The sequence below is a fragment of the Acanthaster planci genome, linkage group LG10 (assembly GCF_054643075.1).
Source record: "Acanthaster planci isolate LZ-2023a linkage group LG10, COTS_SCS, whole genome shotgun sequence".
Taxonomy (NCBI): Eukaryota; Metazoa; Echinodermata; class Asteroidea; order Valvatida; family Acanthasteridae; genus Acanthaster; species Acanthaster planci.
The window spans coordinates 3928502-3954513 of NC_141786.1; the positions used below are offsets into that span (position 1 = coordinate 3928502).

The 26012-nt window shown below is 40.4% G+C and overlaps 1 protein-coding gene across 5 annotated transcripts; it reads left to right on the forward strand.

Moving 5' to 3' along the window:
• The first annotated feature begins 1085 nt into the window (after positions 1-1085).
• Positions 1086-24754, forward strand: LOC110986518 (synaptogenesis protein syg-2-like). 5 transcript variants are annotated; one of them, XR_015426918.1, is made up of 16 exons: positions 1086-1241; positions 2163-2300; positions 7853-7999; positions 8916-9128; positions 10219-10551; positions 11103-11432; positions 11958-12287; positions 13458-13784; positions 14127-14456; positions 15079-15408; positions 16601-16927; positions 17356-17388; positions 17746-17871; positions 18346-18434; positions 19509-19564; positions 23311-23377. XR_015426918.1 is itself a non-coding variant. In XM_087142766.1 (16 exons), the coding sequence occupies exons 1-16, from the start codon at positions 1184-1186 to the stop codon at positions 23370-23372; spliced, it is 3165 nt and encodes a 1054-aa protein (XP_086998892.1). In that variant the 5' UTR covers positions 1086-1183; the 3' UTR covers positions 23373-24754. The 5 variants fall into 5 exon arrangements, 3 of the variants coding, with proteins under 3 accessions (XP_086998892.1, XP_086998894.1, XP_086998893.1); XM_087142766.1 differs by having other exon boundaries at positions 18410-18434; positions 23311-24754; XR_015426919.1 differs by lacking the exon at positions 17746-17871.
• The last annotated feature ends 1258 nt before the right edge of the window (positions 24755-26012 follow it).

Here is a 26012-nt window from a genome sequence, read left to right on the forward strand (position 1 = left end):
AGTCTATCGCCACTGCTATGCCACAAAAACTTACGCCATGCATTTTGGTTTTTATTGTATCCCAAGCCCTGGTTTCTAAATCATCACCTCAAAAATTCTTCGACATTAATTATCGTTCCTGTCCAATTTGGGATTTCGGGTACACTTTGACTCCATCATGTCCATTGTTCAACAATTAAACAACAACAATTCTTCATATTAGATAACTATTTTGATGTCATTATTGCTGAAATGGAGCCGCATTAAACCTTAGAAGGTACCTAAAGCGAAAGAAGCGTGAAATCAAAGAAAATCCACGAAATTTGAAGAAAGACACCATATTCAAAGAGAGATACGAAGCGGAGATTTGGGAAAACCCTGGACACGTGATATAATTAGAATAGCCTGATATAAGTTACAAAATCCCGCAGATCAGTGATATTATTGAGTGTGGTGTGGTTGGTTTTAATGTAAATGTCTCGACAATAGATTTTTTGAATATTAAATAAAGTAACAAACAACTTCATCAAAGGCTCAGCAAAAGTGGTATAAGGTGCCCCGATAAAATGTGGACGTTTACTTGCTTCTGTTTTTAGAAAGGCTTACATAAACCTTTAAATCCACTACTTTTCCCAAAATCAACATTTTTCCCAAGATAAAATTGGAGTAGAAAGATTTACAGCAAGACGTCAGAATCATTATCCATTTCAGACAGAAAATGGTTCCATTGCTTCCAACTGTATAGATCAAGCAAATCAAATTTTGCAGAATCAATTTTATTGAAACCGTTTCTTAACAGGAAAAAGAGTGTCGTTCAAAACAAGCTGACTTTTGTCTTTGTTACAGCGATACAAGAGATTTCTGCCTTCATATAGTATCAGCAAAAATTTTGACATTTGGTCGCCATGATAAAGATGCTTATATAAGAACAAGGAAATAAAGTGTTGTTTTACCGAGCCACGCTAAATCCTCTTTCCTGTTGTGAAAACATTAGAGCAATACTCTAATTTCCAAAAGATTAAATTGACATTGTTGTTGCTTGCATGATATTTGACCCGTACAGCTGAGATGTTCATAGGGTTTTCAGGCTGCCTGGAATTCGTATTGCCTTAGGCAAATTCAGCTGAAGCACGTCAGACAAACTAAGAACCTGACTACGGTAGGTTTGACTCGTAAGACTTTAGAAATTTATTCATGGAGCGAGATGGAACTCCCAGCGTTTACGTTGTCCCTCGTGTTTGCATCATTGTTTTTTTCTCAAGGTAAGCGAAGCAGTCGATTCCATCATGCGTACAGTTCTTAAGCACATTGCCAATAGTTAAAATGTGACCACGCAAATTTAAATTGCCCATCAACTTGACCAGGATGAGACAACTTCATGTATGATGACCTTTGAGTAAGTGTGGCAAGTTTCGCTGTGGGGCAAAATATTGACGATCTTAATTTTGGGGGATTTTTTGCGCTGCACGACATGTATTATGACCATTAGACCACCAAGCTTGCCGGTTTGGGCTGGTTGGTTTTAGTCAGATGTAACAGCGGGTATCGCGAACAACTATTTCCAAGGATGGGTTTGCGCCGGGGAGACTTTAATTAATTTTTTGGATTTTTTTCCCTTGCCGGACAGATATTATAACACTGTATATTAAGTCTTGTTGAAGGCTTGTAGAAAAAAACACAAGCTTACTCGGGTAAGACTCAAACGAGACGTCTCCACTAGCAAGCAGGAGGTCGTGGGTTCCAGTCCCACCCAAGTACGCTTGCGGTTTTTCTCACAATCCTTTGGGGTAAACATTGAGTATGCAGTCTCATAATACACATTGGGCTGGGCAAAAAAAATCCAAAAATTAATTAGCATTGACGAGCTTTTAAAATGCGTTGCTGTTCCTCACCTATCATCCTACTTTGAGACATCGATTGGTATTGTTTGCATTTTTGCGTTTCGTTTATACTGATCTGAAGCTTGCTGGACGGCTGGCTGGCTTCATTTTAAACAGGATGAATTCTCTTTGTGATAGTTTTCAAAAATGCCGCTTTTCAAGTAGGGAAGGCTACGGGGTTTAATTCTTGTAAGTCGAAGGGCAATTTATAATGCCCAGTAGTATTCTTTCTTCCATACGAAATACAGCACACAACTTTAAATAATAAATTTCAATTTTCTGTTTTTGTGTTGTTTTTCCTAGGTCATGGGAGTCTGTGTACCTTCCAATCAGGACTTTGCCAATGGACACAGTCAAGCAGTGATAACTACGATTGGGACCGACATAGAGGTCCAACGCCATCGTCGAATACTGGACCCATGTATGATAAGACATATGGCGGTAGGATTTTTAAAGTATTACCTGCTTTTTGAAGAAAAGCTGTTGCAGTAGCTTCATTCATAAATTAAAAATGACACGCTGGCCTTCTAAGTCCAACCATAACTGAACACCAGTTATGAAAACTGTATGGAAGAGCTGACTAGTAAGGTGCTCTTTTAACTGCCATTCAGTGTATAAGCTTCGTCCAGGGAACTTCAAAACGCAAATTAAACGCAAATCTCTAACACTCTTCAAACATTTTGACACGTTTATCAATAAACACATACCACATGTTTATTTGCCTAGCACCTGTCTCAAATGTCGCGCGGTATAACTGAACGTATTTTCTAAGCACGGTGTTTATGTTTGGTGTGATAATCAAGTGATAATCCACTCTACATCCATGTACATATGTATTATATAATCTGCCTAACTTAACCACTTACAAAATGAGATTTCAATTTCATCGGCACTAAAGAGTATTGGTGAAAAGTAATGGAATTCACGTTATAAACAGACGTTTTATGTCCCGAACTCTTTATATGTTAAACACGTTCACGTCTAAGCGCACCGCTTGTTCAATTGTGTGTTTAGTTTATAAACACGTTAAAAGTTCTTAGTTTCATAGTGTATTAAAGTATAAAACAAACACCAAGAAAAAGGGAACAACATGACAGCGTTGTTACCGAGTCATTTTTCCCAAATCAAGTCACAAGTTAATTATTGCCAAGTCAGGCTTTCCTAAGTCACAGTTGTTATATAGGCCTATGGGGGTACGTAGTAGTTCTTTCCCAACCGTTTAAAGACATTTGTTCCGCCCGTATGTGTGCTGTTAAACGAAAAATCTCTGTGCTAAATGGCAAAATGATACGTTAAACGTGCCTTTCCATATGCGTGTCAAAACTTGCGCCAAGCGTTGCGAATCCGTCAATATCGCTCCAGGGGCGATTTTGACGGCAAAACGCAACACACATGTTATGTAAATGGAGTCCAATTTTATGTCCGTGAAAGTGGAAGTGAAACGCATTACCGCATCATTTACGTTACGAACTCAAAACACGTACATGTGGAGGGGCGCCTTAAGAATACGAACGCCTCGAGGTCGCAGCTTGTGGCATGCACGCACGGGCCCAGCTGCGCAACGCACGGACAACCATGCAACTTGCTTTCGCACTAGGTAGCCTACATTAAAACGGTTGGCGTTGAATGAGCACTCTTTTTTATCCAACTTGTGACAACACCCAAAGGTTTGTGTTGATTGTTTTTAACACTAGTTTGTCGCAAAGTCAAATTCAGTCAAATCGCAAGTAGTGTTATCTCAATTCAAGTCAAGTCTAAGTCATTTTAATCCAAGTCAAGTCTCAAGTAAAAAAAAAAGAAATCGCGACTTTAGAGCGACTCGAGTATGAGTCAGCTACTTGGGTTAATTACACTTATCGGATTTGATTGTGCAGCTGCATGAAGATCTATTTGGTTCTATATAATTAAGTATAATTATATTTATGATACAAGTTTCTATTTGGACCTTTTAATTTTATGAGGAGAATCTGGGGGCAATTGAGTTATGTTCGATAAGAAGACAAAGTATATATTCTCAAACAATTTGACATTGACTACAATTTGCAAACTCTGGCTACACTCTCTGTGTGCAAAAATACGCTACTAGTTTTTTTTTTTAGCCCCCGGCCCCTGCAAACTTATGGGAGTGATATTATATTTTATTGAAGGAAATACGTCACTTGGGGTCACAGCTAACGACGCGCAAAGCATTGTAGGTACATTTCTGCCAGGCGCGTGAGGTCGCTCAATGCGTTACACAGGCGGCGGTTATCAGTTCATTTTTGTTTCTTTTTATTCCTTATTGCTAAAAACATTCTCAATATACTTGATTTGTTCATTCAAAATTGATCAAGCTAACCAATAATTTGAAAACATATCGCCAAAAGACACGTGATCAGTGATACCTAGTGAGAAGATTATGACTACACTGTGATTGTACCACGGCCATGTTTTTATCATATAGTCGACACTGCCTGTGCCAAATCATTCTTGTACATGTATATTCACCCAGCGCTGCCATGACAGTAAACGTAGGCTGGTATTGGACGTTGGACATTCCCATTGGTTTGTACAGTGAATGTTTGATTTTTTCGACACAGTTGACGTTCCCATAGGTTTGTACAGGGAATGTTTAATGTCGAGAAAAATAGACGCAACATTTTATGTATTGCAAGTTAATAAGCCATAAAAGATTACCGATGCTTGGTTACTTTAAAACCTCTTTGATCACCATTGAACAGGTATAGATTTTGATTAACTAATACTATGTGATCTTCAGCACCCATAAATGATGGGCGGGACGCCAGTTGAGTTGCTGTTGGTTAGTGTGGCTGCTCCTACCACTGATTTGATTAATGAATATTTATCCGGAGGTATTACACAAAACATTGTGGTTTCCTTAACCATAGTTTTGGCAGTTCTGGAATTTTTTGTTCTGGACTATTTTGTGACTTCAAAGTAGACTCTTCTGAGAAACGGAAATATATATCTTTCAGAGGTTTTATTCTGTATACATTTGTTCCGTGTGAAAATGAGAATAGATGGCTACAGATTGCCGTGACATTTTTGCATAAGGTTCCAGTACGCCTTAATAGTTTGAGCCAGAGATGCTATACCGGTAGCACTCAAACAATTTACAGTTATCTCGCAACTTGACATATTGTATAACATTTTGAAGCCTAAAAGTTTGAAAAGTTTCTGCTAGGTGGAACTCAGAGCAAATAGCCTCGTAATGGAAATATGGATGTATTTTTCAGTGATTTTAAGTGAAGAGAAAGTAGGGTGACGAGTGGTGACGGGGGGGGCAGGGTACCGCGGCGGCGGGCCACGGCAGCTGGCAGGTACAAGATTGAGACGCCGGATGGAACACAACAGGAGAAATGATTTAAGGGTGTTTTCAAAAGACAAAAGTGAAACAATACAGGAGCTTGGAGAAAATGAGAAAAAAAATTGAATTTGTTCCCCTGTACATTTTCAATGGGCCGCTCAAGCTTGTTACATCCACTTAGCTTTTATGCCCATGTAGATTAGAATTTATCAGTGAACTGATCTATGGATGCAAGCCTGAGTAATTTGAACAGTAACAGTAAGGCAGTAGACAGTCATGATAGGCGGTAACCGTAAGTGGAACATGATTTGTTCCGAAATAACGAAACTGTAAATTCCGTCCTGAGCATGCTCAAAATGAATAAACACGTTTTATATGTTTTCCACGCACGGGAAACGCAGCTCCCACTTTATACACCCTGGGGAAAAGGTGACGGCACATGACGCGTGTCGTCATGCGTCGCAACATCCTTCAGAAAACGTAATACGTGACAGGACGCACTATACGACCTACTACGCGACGAACAACGGTTGGACACGACGAGCGACGTAAGATGCGACGTTTAGGCAAAAAATTGGCAAGACGGAAGGACAACAGAATGTTGTCGGACACCATACTGTAGAGGGATCCCAATGCGACGCTTTTAGCGTCGATCGGCGCACTTACGCGTTTGAAAACGAGGCTGCATGTAAGATGGAAAGAGGCTGCATGTGTCAGCTTCAACTCTCAATACGATTAGATGATTGAAAGTAAGGAGTCAAGACACAAAATACATAAAGGTATGTTAAATTCAGATTTTTTAGGCTACACATTTTTGTAGAAGAGTCCGTCAGGATGACTCGACACGTAATATCAAAAGAAAAAAATAACAGCAATTTACTGCGAACTAACATACCTGCGATGGTCGTGTATCCGCATGTGCAGTGGGCATGGTGTAAACTGATGTGGCGTCACACTTAGGCCTACGTACCGGATACTGCATGTACTATGTCGGCTCCGCGGGCGCACGCGTGGAGGTTCAACACAGAGAGCCTCGGTTTCCATGCGGATATGCGCAGACGACGCTAATGTGAAATCCCTCAATTTGGACTATAGCCAACAAAATTTACCTTTACATTGGAGTTAATGCCGTCGCGTCGTGCCAGTGCGTCTGGCTGTCCTATCGTGATTTAGTGACTTCGCATCTTTCCGTAATAGCGTCGCATCGTCCCGTTGTGCCGTCGCGCCGTTGCGTCGTCTGTCACTGTGTTGTTTTATGCAGTGTTGGTTAGGCCATTGCGTCCCCCCGTCATGATGTCGCGTCGTGCCTTACTCTTTCTTAATGTGGCTGGCGAGCATCACAGCCTATGCAGTGATTATGTCACAAGTCCTGAAATAATAATGTGCGTGCATAGGGCCTACAAGATGTGATCATGTAATGGTATCTATTAGTCTTGAACTAAGCTCCGTCTCAACACCCCCCCCCCTTTCCACCACTAATGAGGCGAAGGCGGGAGTACAATGCGACGGCACGACCCAACTGCACGACCTAACGGTCGACGGCACGACGCGACGCGTGACAACGTGACACGACGGGTGACGCAACGTCCCGACTTGATGTCACGACGGCACGACCCCATGCATTAATCAAACATATGCAGCATAAACCTAATGAGAAGTAGCATACCAAATGAGAATAAAGGTAATCAGTTACATAGATCCACTGCTCTCCGCTATGAAAGGGGGCCAGTGTCCGTAAAATCGTTAGCCCATTGCGTTTGTACTCAAGTCTGCTCAAGCAACTAATACATTAAAAAAAATTAAAAATCATCAAAAACGTGAAATCACTAAAATATTCATAGACTGAAATAGAAAAACTTTACGTCCATGATGAATACTCACAAAAGAGCCACAAAACAGTCAAACAAAGTTTCGTCATTTTCCGTGTTTTTCACCTTACTTAGTGCCCAATTTTCACACTTTTGTCGAATTTCAATCGGTATAGAAATGAGGGACAAATGACTTTATCTGAGCTTGATGTCAATCGATTAGTTTTCGGGTCCACCTGCCCGAGGCAAGAGCCATCTTACGGGCTTCAGGCGCTGTAGTGCGATTCAGTGCGTATGTGCACCAACTAAGTGAGGGGCGTGAACATACGTGTCTCTTCTCCAACTTACGGAATCACTCACCAAAGTACGGCACGCTACTCCCTACGTGCTAGCTCTGGCCCTAAGCCATGTGCATACACTAGCATGCCACTGGGCACTTTGCTCCGCCCAGCCAGTACACGTCACCTAGTCACTTAACTCATCCAAGTCCCTAGTTGACCAATAAGGTACGTGCACTCACACATTTACTTCAGTTCATTAATAACATCAGACCGGTTCTGTGTCTATACACTTTCCGTCATACTTGACTTTGAAGACTGTTAGACCACCCAGCCCGATTCAAAACAAAGTTCATTAATTTGCGGTATGCCGTCACACTATGACATCGTAGCATGTTCAACTTGTGATATCTCCCATTTATCAGGACAAAACTTCATGCATTTGAAAGTCCTATTTCAAAGTATAGCTTTTACGTTTGCCTCTTCGCTTCCCAGCAAAACGTGCACTGCTTGGGTACATCTATAATCATCGCTATGCTAACACGTAAAGCAAATGCAACTGCTTTCTCATTATATTTGATTTTGACATTTTGTTTGTAGATAGCAGTGGCTATTACATCTATCTGGAAACCTCAGGCAGGCGACAGGGTTACACAGCTGTGCTCCTTAGTCCCGTTTTCCCACACAAGAACAACCAACAGAGAGTGTGTGTGCATTTCTGGTACAACATGTATGGAAGCGCCATGGGTAAGTAGCACGAGAACATCTTCGCCACCTTATTGATTTACAGTATCTTTCACAATGGCTAGAGAAGGCCAACCATTGTTTATAATTTGAAAAAAAATATGAATACATAGATTTCAGCCACACAAGAAAAATGTGCCTTACTCATTCGCCCATGTTTTTGTAGGGCCCTTCTTTTCGTTATTACCGGATCAATCACTGATACAATCTAAAACAGTACCCACTATGAACCTAGTTGGGCTGGCTTGTCACCTTATGTCGATTTGGGTGTTTCAGCAAGGTCTTTCGGTCACATTCATCAGACTGGCATTTAAATGCGTTGTTGCGCCAGTTTTGAGGTTTGTTTGTTGATCTATGTGTTCAAGAGGGCCTGAAATCCACACCTCCCGACCTCTTTATTTGGACAGCCATTAATAAAAGTAGTTACATAAAAATAAAAGTGCACACACAAAAATAAAAGAAGTTACATAAGTCCCACTATCGATGTGTAAATTTTAATGTACTGTATAAGTTTGCAAAGTTGCTCCAAAATAATCCTTGTGGGCTATTGCTTGCCTATTCTCATCCCACTTCATTGGGTCGAATATCACATTTTATCTTAACCTTGATGTTTTGTTGTAATGCGTTGTTGCTGTCGAATGTCATTCCAGAAATATCCTGTTCACAGCACCTTCCGTAAATTTGTCAAACACAGACGTTAATAACTTTTCCAGAAATTACAGCATAACCACCATGAAACGATATACATGTAAGTAATACCGACAAAAATCTGATTGGCGCTTATCGATGTGCACCACAAGAATCTAAGAGCTTTTGAAATCGGGGGATAGTCCAAAGATTTTCTTTAGTTTAGGTATATTTTCCAGAGTAACATTCGTATTTCACAACCATCCATTTTTTCCAAATACAAATCTTACAGGCTATCTCAGAGTATACCGAGTACCAGTCAACCGGCACATTAATCAAGGCTCTTTGCTGCGCTCGTGGGGTGGACAACAAACGGACTACACAACTTGGCTTGAGGCCGAAGTGTGCACCACTTACGCCTCCTCAGATTTCAGAATCGCCTTCCAGGCAGTCCGGGGAAACGATTATCAGTCAGATATTGCCATTGATGACGTAGAGATATTTGGTACGTATACAAGTGTAAGTTTATTCGTTAAACCAGAGAAAAATATCATCGTCTTGCTCTTGTTGTTTGCTGTTATTATGCAACTTCATTGCCAGTAATTATATTGATCGTAAAAGTAGTATGGCAAACTAATTTATATCTTGCCTCACATATGTAAAATTTTCAACAGTAACATTTACGAGAGAAAAACGAATATCTGTGAAAACGATGAGAAACATTTGAAAACAAAGTAAAACAGAAAAAAAAGTGCCATGCCAGGTTGCCAATTAAAGGTTTTCTGGATCTTTTTCAGTATATCTTTCTATTACTTTGATGTACTAAATATCAGAGAATTTGGTTCATTGGGTTGGTTCGGGTATCATGATTCAAAATGGTCACCTCGCAAATAAAGCCCGTATGTGGCGTTTGTCAACAGTGAAATAAAGATGCTATAAGGTTGTTAGGGTTGAAATTTGGCCTTGTTTTAATTTCACAGGATTCTCCCCTTGTTTCAGGACGTTTAAACAGCTCTGATTCCTAAATCTGTATATATATGCAAAGTCTTGAATGTGTGATGTAATGATGACGTCATTGGACATGAATTTACAAGCAATAGTAATTTAAGAGAGACCGACTTCTCTCAGCTTCATCTGTGACAAATGCAGGTACAAGTGTTCATATTTTGAAACCTGAAAGATCCTGAAACTGGTCGTATTTAGTTTATGGGTAAAGTCGTTTGACCTTTACTTCTGGCTTAGGGAAAGTTAAAGTTTATTTATGCCGAAATATACCTAAAATTCAAAAATACAGATGTTACGTAAATCACAGAATTTTTGTTTTATTTGTTTCATCAAAGACTAGGTGATTGGGGGACTATTCTCCAATGGTAATTTCATGTTGTCTCGGAAAAGTAATCGACAATAACTTTGAACTTCACTGCATTTCTCAGTTTACTCTGCTATGTTGTCAGGGTGATTCGTGCCATATTCATCTTTTGTGATTGTTAAAGTCACTTAACGGGGACATTACATACAAGAAAATGCCATGGCCAGTCTTGTTTAATGCTGATTTAGTACTCTGGCCTTTTATTCTCTTTCCTTTATGAATATAGTACTCCCAACAACCATCACATTGTCTGACCTGAATGGCGTGCTTCCATCCGCTGACGCTTTCTCGTACCTGATACAGGGGGTGGATTCTAACTTCACATGCCAGCTACCGGATATTGATCCTGCAAGTTCCTTCCAGTGGACTCTAGGTGGTCGAGTCTTAACTTCAACCAATGCCACGAATGTCCCTTCACCCAGAGCTGGACTGATCACCAGTATCAGTGTGGTGACAATCTCTCCGATGTGGAGTAACAACGGGGAGTCGCTACGGTGCCAGGCCTCCAATAAACATAACGATCCTGGTTTGAGCATCGACGTGACACTCGATGTTAGAGGTAAAAGCCCCAAATAGATTTCTAAAAAGAGACATCACAATTCTAAAGCCAGATAGAGACGCTTCTCAGACAAAAAAAATCGAAAACGTAACTGCCTGTATCATAGATAATAATAAATAATGAAATACACCGTCCAACGAACAAAAATGAAGAAATTCCCGTCTGAAGTTTCTGATTGCGTAATTCTAATTCTATGTGCGTTTTCCACTGTTCTCTTCTTAGAAAACACTTCACAATGATTCTAAAGATAAATAATGGCACCAATTTGGAATTTCCACAAACATATTTTAATCTAAAAGTTTCCACACATGTGACGTTATGATGTCATCATTGCATGGTCCTTTTTATTTTGAACAATTTCTCCAACCTGAATGTTCTGCATCATAGCCAGAAATGCTCAATGTTATTCTTATGAGACCTTGGTAACTCAAGCTAATAAACTACAGCAAAATTTTATGACATTTGCCTCATCAAAGCCTTTAGTTTAAAAAACACTTAGAATGGAACAATTCATAGACAACTGATTCGTGGCACTTTTTTTAAATTTAAAGTTCTGCCGATAGTAATATCAATGTCTGAGTATACCGAGAACATTTCCCATACCAACGAGAGATCTCATCTGATCGAGGGACTGGAACACACATTCTCATGCGAAATACGGGATGTTAGGCCTCCTGCATCAATCACTTGGACCCTGGGTGGTCTTCCCATAAACTCAAGTGTCAACACAGACATCTTCGGGCCAAATGGACTGACTACCAGCACAAGTTATATCAAACTCTTGCCAACGTGGGACAATCACGGAGAGGTACTGCAGTGTTCAGCTTCCAACGTAGACAGCTTTCGAGAAGTAAATGCCAGCGTTACACTTGAAGTGAACGGTGAGTATTACAAGACCCTGTTGGTAAACCTAATACCATACTGCTTCTACGCAGCAAACAGGAGAGGATAATTTAGTTTTGTCCTTGGGCCGATAAAGTATAGCAATTTCATGTGACCAAATTGCATCGAGTGAGTTGGAATGGGCATTACCTATATCCAAGCATTTTCCCTGCTCAATGAATGATCATTACTAGAACAGGAAAAAGAACTCCTCTCTGCTGCGATTAAATGGAAGGTGATGCGTTGAGGTAGGATGGAACAGAATGAGATCTGCGTGATCATAATCATGATAATGTTCCAAATTGCATTACAGTATTGGAAATACTTGTCACCACCTCTTGCAGACACGAGTATGAAGAAATGTAGAGAAACAAGGTGTGAACAGATTGCCCAATCAACGAGAATTCTCTAGACTGGCTTCAAACTGGGTTTGCATCCAATATGGCGTCTCAACGTGTGTTGATGTTTACTGAGTCATTTCACAGTCAAATGGAGCAGAATTTGACTCCCTATTATACCCACAGTACCTCCGCAGGAATCGTCGTTATCCCTACTGAACACAGAAGGGTTTAGGCTGGCAGACTTAGTGGACGTCGATGACGGTAACACATACACCTTTACGTGTTTAGTACTGAATACCAAGCCAGCTGCAACTATCAAGTGGTTCCTGGGTGGAGTTCGGCAGGACACAGTAGACCCTATAGATGGCTCAGCGGACGCATTGGTCAACACTACGGGGAACTGGTCACTGACACCAGCCAAAGAGAATCATGGGCAAGAGGTCAGGTGCACAGCCAGCACACCTGAGTCGGAGGAGCCATTTCCATCGGTGGTTGTTACTCTGAATGTCAGAGGTTAGTTAGACGAACGCATGCAGACTTTAAAAGCTCAGACTTTACCATCTTTGACTGGGGTTCGCTCAAGGGTTTTCCTCCATTTTCTAAATATAATTATGTTTTCTTCGCCTCTTATCAGCGTTTCGAATTGCAAATGCCATGCATATTGGGGTTTTGCCAATTCCGATTAGTCCATTTTCGAATATTCGACCTCAAATTTGATTGAATATCCGAATATTCGGTCGTACCAACCGGCAGATTGAACAAACCGTAGGCAAAATCAGTTGCAATGATACACACGATTGTATATTATAATCACTGTAATAGTTTCCCACTTGCAGGAGTATCTCCGGGCACGATTTAGCAAGATGTAGCAGACGAACAATACTCCTGTCCCTGTTGAAAGCTTCTATTCCTTTTTTAATTTTTAATGAGTAATTTGCTTTTTGAATCATAAGATACATTATTATGTCCATTTTCACTTGAGTCTGCTTTACAAACCTCAATCAGTGGGATTTCGCCATTTAAAACTAAAGAATTTCTCCTTTCCTTTTCATGTTTTTTGCATTCGAATATTCAAATTTGGAAAATTTGGAAAGTATTCGAATGTTCGAAATTAAATCGCATAATCGTATATTCAGATGTTGGGTACAGCCCTAATGCATATGCGTATCTAACCCCTGGTTCCAGCAACAAATATATGCTACTTAACTGATACACCACTCTATAATTCGGGCCAATAAACGGGGCATGAGACAGTTCCGTGGCGGTCTAATATACGAAGTACACATTTTTGTTTCCTTGACGAAATTGGAAATCTTCTTTATCACCTTCCCTCTTTTCCAGGATTCCTGAAAATTAAAACACTCACCTTTCTGTCCAGCTATTAGAACGATCTGCAGTTCTTCTCTACAAACTAATGCATCATTGCTTAATTAATTTCCATTTTATTCTCAGGCTTTCCGTTATCATTTTTTCTCTGTTGGTATTCCTGGAGACAAGTGTCATGTGACTGTATTGGGCTTGTGGGACTAAATTTCCAAAATATTTCCATTATGCTGGATTTGGAAATCAAGGAAATATTTCCTACTAAATGTGTGTGTATGTATGAATGAATTAAAATGATTCGTACAAAATATTTGTGCTATTATAACGTGGAATAATGTTTCTTTCGTTTTGATTACCCAGTTCTTCCGAAACGTGTAGTCTTATTTGATTCTTTGGGTGGTCTCTCTTCCAATGCCACTACATACCTGGTCGCAGGAGTGGATTATTGGTTCACGTGCATGGTACGTGACATCAACCCAGGAGCACTGTTCACCTGGACACTTGGTGATCAGGAGCTTCCATCCAGCAACGTCAGTGATATCACGGGCACCAATGGTTTGCTCACCAGTACCAGTCTGGTTACGATGTCACCTTTGTGGGCTAACCAAGGAGAGTTGTTGGGGTGTCGGGCCACAAACAGAGAAGATCATGCAGGCAGTGACATAGCTGTAACGCTTGATGTGAAAGGTAAGGAGTCGTAATCTGGCAATGTGGGCTGCACGACTTTGGCCTCACCTGGGCCGGATTATTAAATGGGCCGTAGGTACTGCACTTAGGGTGTCCGAAAAAATGAGGGCCTACCCAAAAACATTTCATAAAGAATACCCAGGTAAATCTAGTACAGGAGGAGTTTCACATTATCTAGTGTCAAATCAGGCCTTTTGCACCCAAGGTAAGTATGGCCGAAGATTTCGTTCCTTTTTTTTTTTTTACTTTGCTATAAGAAGTCATAAAAACATGATTTTTGAGACGCATCCGAGGCGACAATTGATCACCAAACTTCTTGTATACTATTTCTCAATAACTCAGTTCTGCCAACAGTTATATCTATTTACAAGAACACCACAAACGCCACCTACACAAGCGAGAAATCTCTTCTTATCGAGGGAGTGGAAAGCACATTTACTTGTGAAGTACCGAATGTTAGACCTGCGGCATCAATCACTTGGACCCTGGGTAGCCTTACCATCGAATCAACTGGCAACAAGGACCTCTTGGGAATGAATGGACTAACTACCAGCACAAGTTATGTCAAACTCTTGCCCTCGTGGGGGTATCACGGAGAGGTTCTGAAATGCTCAGCTTCCAACGTTGATGGATTTCGCGAGGTGAATGCCAGCGTTACACTTGATGTAAATGGTGAGTATCAAAAGAATTTCTGAGAAATTGAAATTGAAGGCGAGGTTAATTTAACATTTTTGAATATTGAGATTAGAAATAAAATCAATGAAATGAAATGAAATCCTATGACAAATTACTACCAGTCTATTCTGATGACATATTCAAATTTGTGATTAAACTTGCAAAACTGTACGAAAGTGTTTTAAGCCAACTTAATACGAAAAATATTGAAATGGAGGCTTGGAAACTACGGCAATTATAAACGAATCTAGTGATCGAATCTTGCTTTTCGTGTGTAAGGCATAGGAATGACCAATGATGAATGGGATAAAAGACGTTGGCATGGGCCCTGTCTCAGTTCATCCAGACCCTTGTTCTATTTCAGTAAACTATACTGCGAAAGGAAGGGAAAGCATGCGCTGAGAGGGTTGTTTTGACTAAGATAGACCTACATTTTCACAGTCTTCCTTTTGGATATTACATTGGATATATTGGATATATATATATTATATATATTATACATATTATATATATATATAACCCTCCATCACTTCTTCACATACAAGTATGAGGGAACTTTAAGTTGTTACAGTTGTTATAGTTAACTTATATCAAATGTTATTACCCTTAATTTATCCAGTACCACCGCAGAAATCGTCCATATCTCTGCTGGATTCTGAAGGATTCAAACTCAGGGATTCAGTGGACGTCGATGAGGGTATCACATACGCCTTTACGTGTGTGGTGCAGGTTACCAGGCCAGCTGCCACCATTGAGTGGTTCCTGGATGGAGTTCTGCAGGATACAGTCAGTCCCACAGATGGCCAAGTGGACGAATTGGTCAACACCACTGGGAACTGGTCTCTGACACCAGCCAAAGAGAATCATGGGCAAGAGGTCAGGTGCACAGCCAGCACACCAGAGTCGGAGGAGCCATTTCCAGGAAGGACGGTTAGTCTAAATGTTTTGGGTGAGTATCAACCATTATGGTTACATTCTAAAACCACTTTTGCACCATACATTGATTAGTATCGTAACTGCATTCAGCGTAATTAAAATCAAAGAGGCTTTTACAGCGAAAATTGGCATTTTAGTCATGCCAGTAATAATTGTACTATGCATCAACACGTTTAATAGGGTAACCAAGATGAATTCATGAGGAGGGACAGAGTAAAAAAGGGATCGTTTGAGCTCGTGTGAAAAATGGTTAGAAGGAAAGAATAGTATCATCCTTTAAATTGGACATTCTAACTTTGCACGACACGAAACCTTTCTGGATATTTTGATCTCCTCAGTTCTCCTTGGAAAGAGTCACTTTGGGGATAAAAGCTGCATCCTTCCCCAAAGGCTCTTCCTTATCCAAGAAATCAGCTTCATTTGAAATCAGTGCACTGGCTGCGCTAATTGTCAGCACAATTGTGTCATGTATTCTATCATCACTACGCATTAGCATCATCCTGCACTCCTGTCTCATTCTGTCTGCAAACAATTAGTCGGATCCTAGTTGCGAAGACGATTTGGGTATAGTCCCAAGTCTAAGGTAGCAATGAAAGAGTTCCATAAACAAATGTTCAACGGGGTGTTTGTGAATCCTCATTTAAAATCAGCATTCTCTTCCATCCTACATCTAATATCTCCGATGGGGGATTTAATAACAATTTCCATGTTTGTGTTAGTGCAGTCCTCAGAATTGCAGTATACATGTTATAAATAAGTTCAACTAAAGGCATTTACTTGTACATGTACTTGTCATTTCAATCAAGATTCACTTAAAGCGTTTACTTGTACATGTACTTGTCATTTCAATCAAGATTCACTTAAAGCAACGAAGCAAGAACTGAACTATCACACCCGAGAGGCGAGTAGGGGGTAAATCTCTGTGTATTGTGGAGGCGCCAGATTTCTGTCTCTTTGTTGTTCTTCGTTTTTGGAGTCACTTTTTCTAATTTCCATCGAGGGTTGACTGGGGCGAAAATCTCTTTTCATGTCGGCCATTATACCTCAAGTTCCACGGCCTGTGCTTCTGGGTCGACATTGTTAGACCCGTTGCTGTTTTTGAATATAACTCATGCGGAATGTGTAATTAATTTCGTGGAAGCATCCTGGGAAGTATTAGAGGGAAGTGGGTTTTAACAGCGTATGCCTTATATTCTTATTTCCAGTCTTGCCCAAGAGGGTTTTCCTATTTGATGCTTCGGGAAACCTCTCTTCCGCTAACACTGCATACCTCATAGCTGGAGTGGATCATTGGTTCGCGTGCATAGTACAGGATATCAACCCAGGAGCATGGTTCATATGGACACTGGGCGATCAGGAGCTTAACTCGAACAAGGTCCATGAAGTTGTGGATACCAACGGGCTGATCAACAGTACAGGCGTCCTCACAATTTTACCCACGGTGGTAAAGCACAGAGAGGTTTTACGGTGCCGTGCCATAAACAGGGAAGGTCACATGGGTAGTAGCGCAAGCGTGGTATTGGATGTAAAGGGTAAGAGAAACTTAACTTTCAGGTATACCTATTTGGCCTTCACACCAGAGTCTATCAGACGAGCATTTATTGGGCGCGACAATATTTTTCGGCTGAATACCCACACAACCATGGATTCCACGACTGAGAGAATAAAAACCAGCCCGATATCAGCACAGAACACGTGCTACTGGTAAACCACTCACTGCAAACAGTCATGCACGTGGTATATTTCCACGTGAACTGGAACCTATACACCGTACTGAAGATAGTCCAGGAACGTGGTAAACTCTCTATCATTAAGTGCTGATGGTGCACTAATAGCTGTCCTTGATATGAGATTTACACGGGCATGATCATATTCACTATTTTGAAAAAAGCTGCATCTTGGTCGTGACAGTTTAAATCATCCCTATACCGTATTGTTTCATTTGTTTACATCTATCCAGCCCGACAGAAGTCTGAGAATACTTTAAGTGCAGGTAAGTAGATCCTGCCTACGTACAACACACTTGATGACCACGTGTCTGAACAACTTCTTATTTTTTAGAGTCGATAATTGGTAGGTTCTTAATCATGCCTTGCAATTAGAAAGTCGAGTTTCGTTGATTTACTTTAGTGAAATAAACGATTTATAACAGTTTTAAAGGAAGTGAGCTAATATGATTATAAAGCATGACCATTCTTGATGTACTCGCATTAGTTGGTAGGAGAAGGAAAGATGCCCTTTGGTATCTCTTCCCTTTGCATGCTTAGGAGAAGTCTATATAGGCCTACCAAGCTTCCCACTAGCATGTGAACTGTTTAAGTTTATGTTTTGTGTTGTTTTGAAATTTTAGACGTTCAATCGATCAAATCCGGTCTAATCGTTGGCATTGTAATCGTTGGGGTTGCAACTGTCGTCAGCATCGTTATTATAGCTAGATGCATATACATCCGAAATTCAGCAGCCAACCTTACGCAGGGTGAGCTGGAATTTTTTTCATTATCATCATGTGAGGGGGGCTTAGTTCACACCCAGCAGAATTTATAATTATGTGCACTGGTCAACAACTTTACTTGAAAGTGAATAAGTACATGCTTGTGTGAAAACGAGAGCGTCAAGAAACCTTCCTTACAGAAGCTTTTCATTGAATATAAACTGAGCTAGCAATGATCGGGTAGCTTCAACAGACCATGCGTATATAGGAGAGGATGGGCCACATTAGGCTGGATGTCCCGACAAAACTCTTTATCGGTATGCTTAAATGTTCTTTTGTGACCATTGGTTCAATTGACTCTATAAAAGAATTTGGCCCGATCCGCAAGAGTCAATTTATTATGGATTAAACATATTGCCCCAATCTTTATCACCGATCGACACATAGCTTTGTAACAAGAACTTTTTGAAGCGGTTTGGTACGCAAATGGAGATTTAATATGGAGAATTCTTATCACAGGAACATCACGTGTACATACGCAGAACGACAAATAACATTATTCTACCCTGTGTCAATCTTTCAGGACGCAAGGACGCAACACCTGAAGTGTAAGTACGGATTTGTATAGAATCAGTGAATTAATGAACTGGATAGAGGCAAGCTTATAATCATAGTTTATTCATTTTTATTTTCTCAGCGGACATTATTACAAACATATGGACTGGCAATGAGGTCACTAGTGCGCCTCTATGTCCCCAACTGTGACTGTGCCCCCTACTGTGACTGTGAGTGACCAAACAAGGGTCCTATTTCCCGAGGCCAAAGGCCTAAATCACGCACTGGCACCTGGATGCAAGACAGTTTAATCTTTTTTGATTGGCCAAGAGTCTGTGTGCACGCGGCTCGCCACAGGCCTGAGCCTGAGGGGACAGACTTTCAATAGCACTTCAAAACTTGAGAAAAAAAAATTGAAGGCTCATTTTAGTGTCCCTTGACACAGCCACTTTGGAGTTGCAAATCTCAACAAGGAAAAGAATTCTTAAAAGGTTTCAACTGTTTAAATAAGCCATTGCAACCTCCAGTGGGCACAATAACCAGTCAAAAACTTTCTACACAAGTACCTGACTGGACACCATTGATCTCCATTTATATTGGAGACCGATGCCGGGCACTTGCTCTGGAATTGATGCACATGCAGTGTCTAGGCGCCTGTCGAGTCACGCTGACGCCAAATTCACGTACTAGCCCATATTAGTGAACCACACGTGACCGTATTTCTCCCAGCTGAGATAAAGAACAAGGAAGAGGTGTGTTATAACAAATGTAAATACACGGTCAATTTGCACGTTATTGAATAGAGAGACTGAAGTATTTATTAATTACTGATATATATATATTTTTGGTATAGTTCCAACGACAAATATTGTTGGACGGCTGAGGTTTTGGGAACCTGGCCTTTCAAGCTTTAAAGATAATCACTCCTTTAACCTGACCAAAATGACGGCAAGATGTTACAAAAACTTCTTGACGCCTGGTGTGTGAAAAATATTGCAGCGATATTTGAGAAAATGTTGAGGATTTCTGCCCTCTATTCTCTTTGGATCACAAAGAAACATTTAGAAATGTTTTCGAGTTGAAACTGTCAGGTTTTTCCGAAATGTGCTTTGCATTCGTTACTGTAGATCTGTTGAGGATGAAGAAGAAAAAGATATCCCGACAGAAGGGAGTGGAAAAGCTGGTAAGTGCACAGGAAAAAGTTGACGTAATGACCTCCTTATGTCTTTATTGGCATAAGGACAAGAAATGTTACAGGACTTTATCAGGAAGTGGAACTCACTCACTGAAGGTAATTTTTCAAATGTTGAACGGGGGAGTGTCCTTTCACCCTAGTTTAGCAAATGGGCCGTGGGCATAAAAACTTGAGCGCTAATTTCCCATTCTTCGAGCAGAGAATTTTGACGCCGTCGTGGCCAAAGATCGTAGAGCGCTGCGTAGCGGCGCAAGATGGGGAACTTCACCATGAATACGCGTAAAACGTTGTTATCACATGGGCGCCATTCTGGTTGGACTGTGACTGCGCAGTGCATGTTAAGACACCCAAGGGCGCCCATGGAGATAACACCTTTATGGCCGAATTACCCATCTTGCGCCGCTACGCGGTGCTATATAATCTTTGGTAGTGGCTGCAGATATTTTGAATCCATGTGTGTGTTTGAAGAACATTCGAAATCAGATAGATTTAATGTGGAATAATGTATCTTAGATACAATGCGCCAGTACAACATACGCAAACGTCAGCGTATCCTTTGAATAAGACGCACGCGTAAAGAACAGTCATTGGTACTTGTTTATTTACATCCATAGCTGATTCTTTTAAAACAAATGTTTCCCTAACATTCAAGCAAGGTCGTCCAGCTTCGTATGCATGTCTTTCGGTGGCTGTCTTTCGATGAATAAGTTCAGCTGAATTAAAAAATCGTTAATTCAGTCAGTGTTAAGTGGGTTGACGGCTTTGGGGCAGGAGTTGCCGTGCCCATCGGGTTAGATAAAATCCGAATAAAAGAACGTCTCGGCAAAGTTCATGTGCAGGGCATACACGCTCTCGTTTGAGTCGAACAAAACAAACGCTCATTCACTGATTTTGCGTTCAGATTGTTTGCGTATCGGCTTTGTTGATGTATCTTTTAAAGGAACCAGGACATAGAAATAATTTTATAAACTTTACTAGCAACCCTGGAGATTGCATCTTTGGGTTTCAATTAACCTCATTTTATATTTTTGTTTCGCAATTTTAACCAATATTTGATGCTTTTTTGGTTTTATGCTAATGCTATTTGCATATTCATGAGCGGAACTATGATGTCATGCAAGGCACTGAATCTCAGTGTTGCACTGATTTGTGCACAGAAAATTTCTAGATTTTGTTAGCCACTGCTATGGCAGACGCAGATATGTAAACAGCGATACAAAAGCCGTACACAATTTTCCACAGGTGTTTGCACAATCATGGATGCATCCAGCAGGAATCCTTTTGTACGTGGGCCGGTGCTCTAGTTTTTATATATAGCTCTACATCTGTAGGTCTCTCTCGACCACGTCATCCTACATCCCTACAGAATACCGAAGTGAATACGTCACGCGCACAATTAGAGTGTAAAAGGCATTAGCGCGAGAACCAGCGCGTGAACCAACGCGCGCGTACTCCATTCGTTTGCACTGCACTTTCTGGTTCATATTGACGTCACACTTCGGTACTCTATTGCCAGTTTAGACAGGCATTTTTTTTTCACTTCAAATTTTCGCTACGTCCATCAGCTGCGTCGTATTTTGAGGCCACGTGTGTGGATCAGAACGCAAGCGTGTAAAGAACATTTGCACACTGCGCGGACGCGCACGTGATGACGTTGAAAATACTGTACAGATACTGCCCCGATCTGAAGTGCACCCCCAATCGGCGAAAGAAAGACAGGTGGTTACAAGTGGGTTCTTGCAAGCGTTCTGCGAGTACGCAGAGACCATAGGGTAAGTTCAGGCGGCTCGTTCTCGTATGTTCACGAACAGTTCGATTTGTTGTTCGAGGGTCGACCGCTCGAACGCCAAGAACAAACAACATCCATGTACGTTATTGGAGAGTTAATGTTTGGATAACTGGGTTGAATTCTTTTCTATTTGAAGTGGAACATTCATTTCTGAAAAAAAAAATTATGTTCATTTTACAAAACTCCCCATTGTCTCCGGCTTTGTAAGCCATCTCTCTACTAACTTAGGTATGTTAAGCAGAATCCGGAACTACGTCGGACAAAGTAGCCGCACACACTTTTCATTAGCTTAGTTCTGCCAACTTTACAATACATATCCCATGACACCACTTTTAACAAATGTCTAAAAAGAGCTGCACGGATAATCCTCAAATGCACCTCTCACCCCCTCGGCAAATTTGTTTGCTACGCTGAATTGGGTACAGTTTTCCAAGAGAGTTAGATAAAAAAAAAGACTTTTCTTGTTTTTAAATGTCTAGACAAATTGGTTCCTATGGATATGACAAATCTGTTTATGCCATTCACACAGACTCGTGAAACAAGATACTCAGTTAAAAAGGCACTTAAAGTCCTTTTAGCCAAAAGAGAAGGCTACGCTCAAAGTTTTGCGGTGAAAGATGAAACAATATGGAAAAATTTGCCAGATCAACTCGGAAGTATAGACTCCATAGGGACAGTCAAATCAGAACTACGGAACGCCATGACCAATGCCGTGTATTCCCAAATGCTGATCTATGGAGTTGTTAACTTGGTTGCCAATGTTCATTGGAGCCGGATCAGGAATTTCCCTATGTTCTTTTTCCCTATAGGTTTTTTGCGGGGTTTTCGCCCATCCCGTGATCATAATTTAATTAATGCCTTGATTATTTAAATGTTCACATGTGTATGATGTTTTAGTGGTTTGTATTTGTAAATATTAATGTTTTTCGTATTTATCAATTTTACTTTTAATCGTGAGTTTCTAACTATTTTGTTAATTTGTTATGATCGCTGGACCCCATTGGAAACCAGTTTGTAACTGTTTAGGCATACCCAGGGTAAAGAAATGGAATAAATAAACTAAGACTTAACACGGTCCATGCTGGACTTCTTAGCTTGATGATTTTTGAACTCCGTTAAATATAGATCGTTGTTGATCGATCGCCTTAGTTTGCTTTCCTTTTCTTTCTTTTTTCTAACCAGTTAATGTAATATTTCTTTTGGAACATGAGAACCACACGGAATTCTTTCTTACTTTCTTATTTTGAATAGACTGGTATCCTTTTGAACAATATTGGTTCTTTCAGCATTTTGGTCCGTTCTCAGCGATGTCCGATTTCGTAATCCCGTGATCCTTTTCAGTTTTTACACAGAGTCCATAGTTTGTTTGAACAGCTTCTAACAAAGATGTATGTCTAGAAGGAGCAAAGCTGGACCTTTTTAATCAAACCTGAAAATGTGGGAAAGCTCCATTCTCTGTCAAAGTGGAATCTCTAGACTGTCAGACTGAGTCAGAATTGGGTCAATTATGACACATAAAGGGTCAAATACGACCCGAAATCAATATGACCCAGGAGTTTGTAGGGTGTACATGTAGCCTACTTCAGAGTTATCTTCCACAAATGATCAGTTCAAATGGAATTCCCATGACATGTAACAAATTGTTCATTTTCAACGTAATAATGGGAAACCCGTATCGCCCGATCATCTCATGTTACTTACACAAACACGCCCCGCCTACACTCTAAAAACGTCTGGGTCAGATTGACCCAGAATTGGGTCTCATTCGGTATAACCCTTTTCTGGGTCAAATTATTTGACCATTCTGGGTCAATCTGACCCGGATGATTTTAAAGTGTAGTTTCACAAAAAAAAATCTCTCTTCACAATTTCTTTCTGATATATCAAAATGAAGTTGACAAGAATATATCCATATCACATAATATACGCTTTTGCTCCGTTTCAGAAATTCCTATGCAAGTGATGACCTCTGATGAAGGGATAGAGCCAAGTGGTTGGATTGAGTGAAGCCTTTTCCTGTGCTCTGTCGATGAGTTGTTTTATGAATTGAATTCTCATTTTACCCTCATTTGTACCGTGATTCTCGTATCCAGTGGTTTGTATATATTTAGCCATGTTTACTGTTGGGGCTGGACCTTAACTGTACTCAGACGGAAGGCATCAGATTCCATTTTATGTCCTATTGCAGAACCATGTATTTTAAAAGCAAGGCAGTTGTTCCTGTGTTAAATTCACGTAATGCAATACGTTACGCGAATCATACAAATGCGTTTTAGAAAGAATCCATTGCACACTGCACATAAAATGATAGTGGTACAATGAACTGATGAAAGTATGATAAATAACGGTAAAAGAATGATAAATTCTATCCTTTTTCATTATTATGTATACATTATCTCGGGTCAGGAAAGTCCTATGAGATTTGCCATTCGAAGTTTCGTCTTAGCTATACTGTCAGCAACTTTGAACTCAACACAAGCAACTACGTGTATATTAGAATCCTCCGTGTTTTCATCTTAGGATAAATCAAAGATCCTAAAAGATATACAAATATATGACCAGATCATCTTACAGAGTAAATTTGAAAGCCATATTGTCACTTTTCAATGTGCATTCGAAAGAACAAAGTAGTATTTATTTCATTTGTCAATTTGGTTTTGAGCGCCCATGGACTAACATTGTGCTAGGTTGTTATAAGAGGCCTTACACTCAAACGCACCTCTTACTGACAACTTTCAACTTAATTTGTTAAGTCACACATTGTCGTTAATTGGTCAACGTTATGAATACTGTAAAACCCTTTTACCATATAATTATGTACATGTAATATCTGTTTGTAATGTAGAATAGGCTTTGTAAAGACCAGTTTTCCTTATAAATATAGAAAATGCCAAACCACGTGGAAATGCAATTAGGCAGTTTCCAAAGATGTTAACTGCATGTGATATGCCACAGTGCTCCAAAGATCTTTAAAGGGACCACGAGGTGTTGCACTATTACTTTTTGCAACTGTATACTCTTCTCTTATAATCAATGTATGAAAACTATTACGTCACGCATTCCATTTGCTACTGTATCGAAGGCAGACTGAGACTAGATTGTAGATCTAAATGTGCCCATCACAGTTGAAATAGTTGTTAATCTGTCATCAAATAGTCCATGAAAATTACGTATTTCTATTCAAAAATGCATGCTAAGCTGTTACAAGACAGTCTTGAGTAATACTTATTTTGTATTTAGTTGAATTTGACCCGATTATAAAGAGCAACAAAATGTCCTGGGTAAAAAACAAATTATGATAAAACAGTAAGTTCGAATTTACTTGATGCAAAACCAGTTGTGAAAATACTCGGAATAAATATTGCATTTGAACCTTTCGACTGAGTAAATTTTGCTCTAAATTGTTGGGTGTTCTTATTTCACTTGACCTGGGCTGATTTTCAGTTTGAAAAGTTTGTATATGGCCTATTACAATCATTTCAGTAGCTGAATTTTCAATAGTTACAACTTACAGCAAAGTCTCCTGAGTCCAGGCAGAGTTTGGGTCTCCACCATTCGTTTCTGTGCTGTCCTCTCTCAAGATCATAACAAAGCACTAGCATTCCCCTCTCACCTGAATACGCAGTCTGCACAAGACTTCTCTCTGTGGTGTTGGTTTCCAAGGAATACTTGGTGCCCCCTCTTGGGTACTGGGATTTAGTATTCACCCATAGATCTGTTTAAGTCAAAGGCATCAGCAGCCCAATTTTAAAGCGCACGGTCGCATAATCACTAACAACAAAATGAACATTTCCCACCAACATGGGGCAAATTCGGGCGCCAACTAGAACTACACCGGTAGCATAGTTCGACCAGTAGTCAGTTCGACCATTAGTCAATTGCTTTTTTAACAATATGTTTGTGGAATTCTGTTACACTAGAACCACCCGAGTCGGTCTATTTTTGAAATATCATCGTTACTCACATTTCACCGTTGGTTTCATGCGATTCTATTCTCGCAAAATACATGGTATCTGAAATCTTGGGCAATACGGGCCATTCATTATAGTGCGCCTCCAAGAGTTTGCCACGCGTTGGCCAATCACAATGCGCGAAATCTGTTGACCCTTTTTGAACGCGCACTGGGTCGACAAAATGAAACTGCTTCTTAACCAGCGGTGAGACCGTGGCCTGGGGCTTGCTCCCAAATGGTCGACTATAGACCAAACAATTCATCGTTCGGGCGGTGTTACAGGGGCCTTCCCAAATGCGGGTAAACACTTGCGCCAAACGCTTCGTATCCATCAAAATCGCTCCTTCTAAACTGGGCACACCCTCATCCCCCTACGGACGAATAAAGCCGGTTCATACTACAGGCGAATGTGAAACCGAAGCGAATTTGACGTCACGAGATTCGTTTTAACAGCTGGTGACTTGATTTCAAACTTGTGGTCTATGTAGGCCTACGAGGTCTCGACAGCAGTACTTCGATTAAGATACCAATTAATTAAAAAGGAAATGAAAGATGAGAAAATTAGCTATGATTTAACACATGTAGGCCTACATCGAACACCTGAGAATCATGAGTATTTTTTCCTGATATTTTTAAGTGGGGGTAGTTTTTCTGTTCTCAACAGCTTATCTGCGATCTTAAAAGATTAAGAGTAC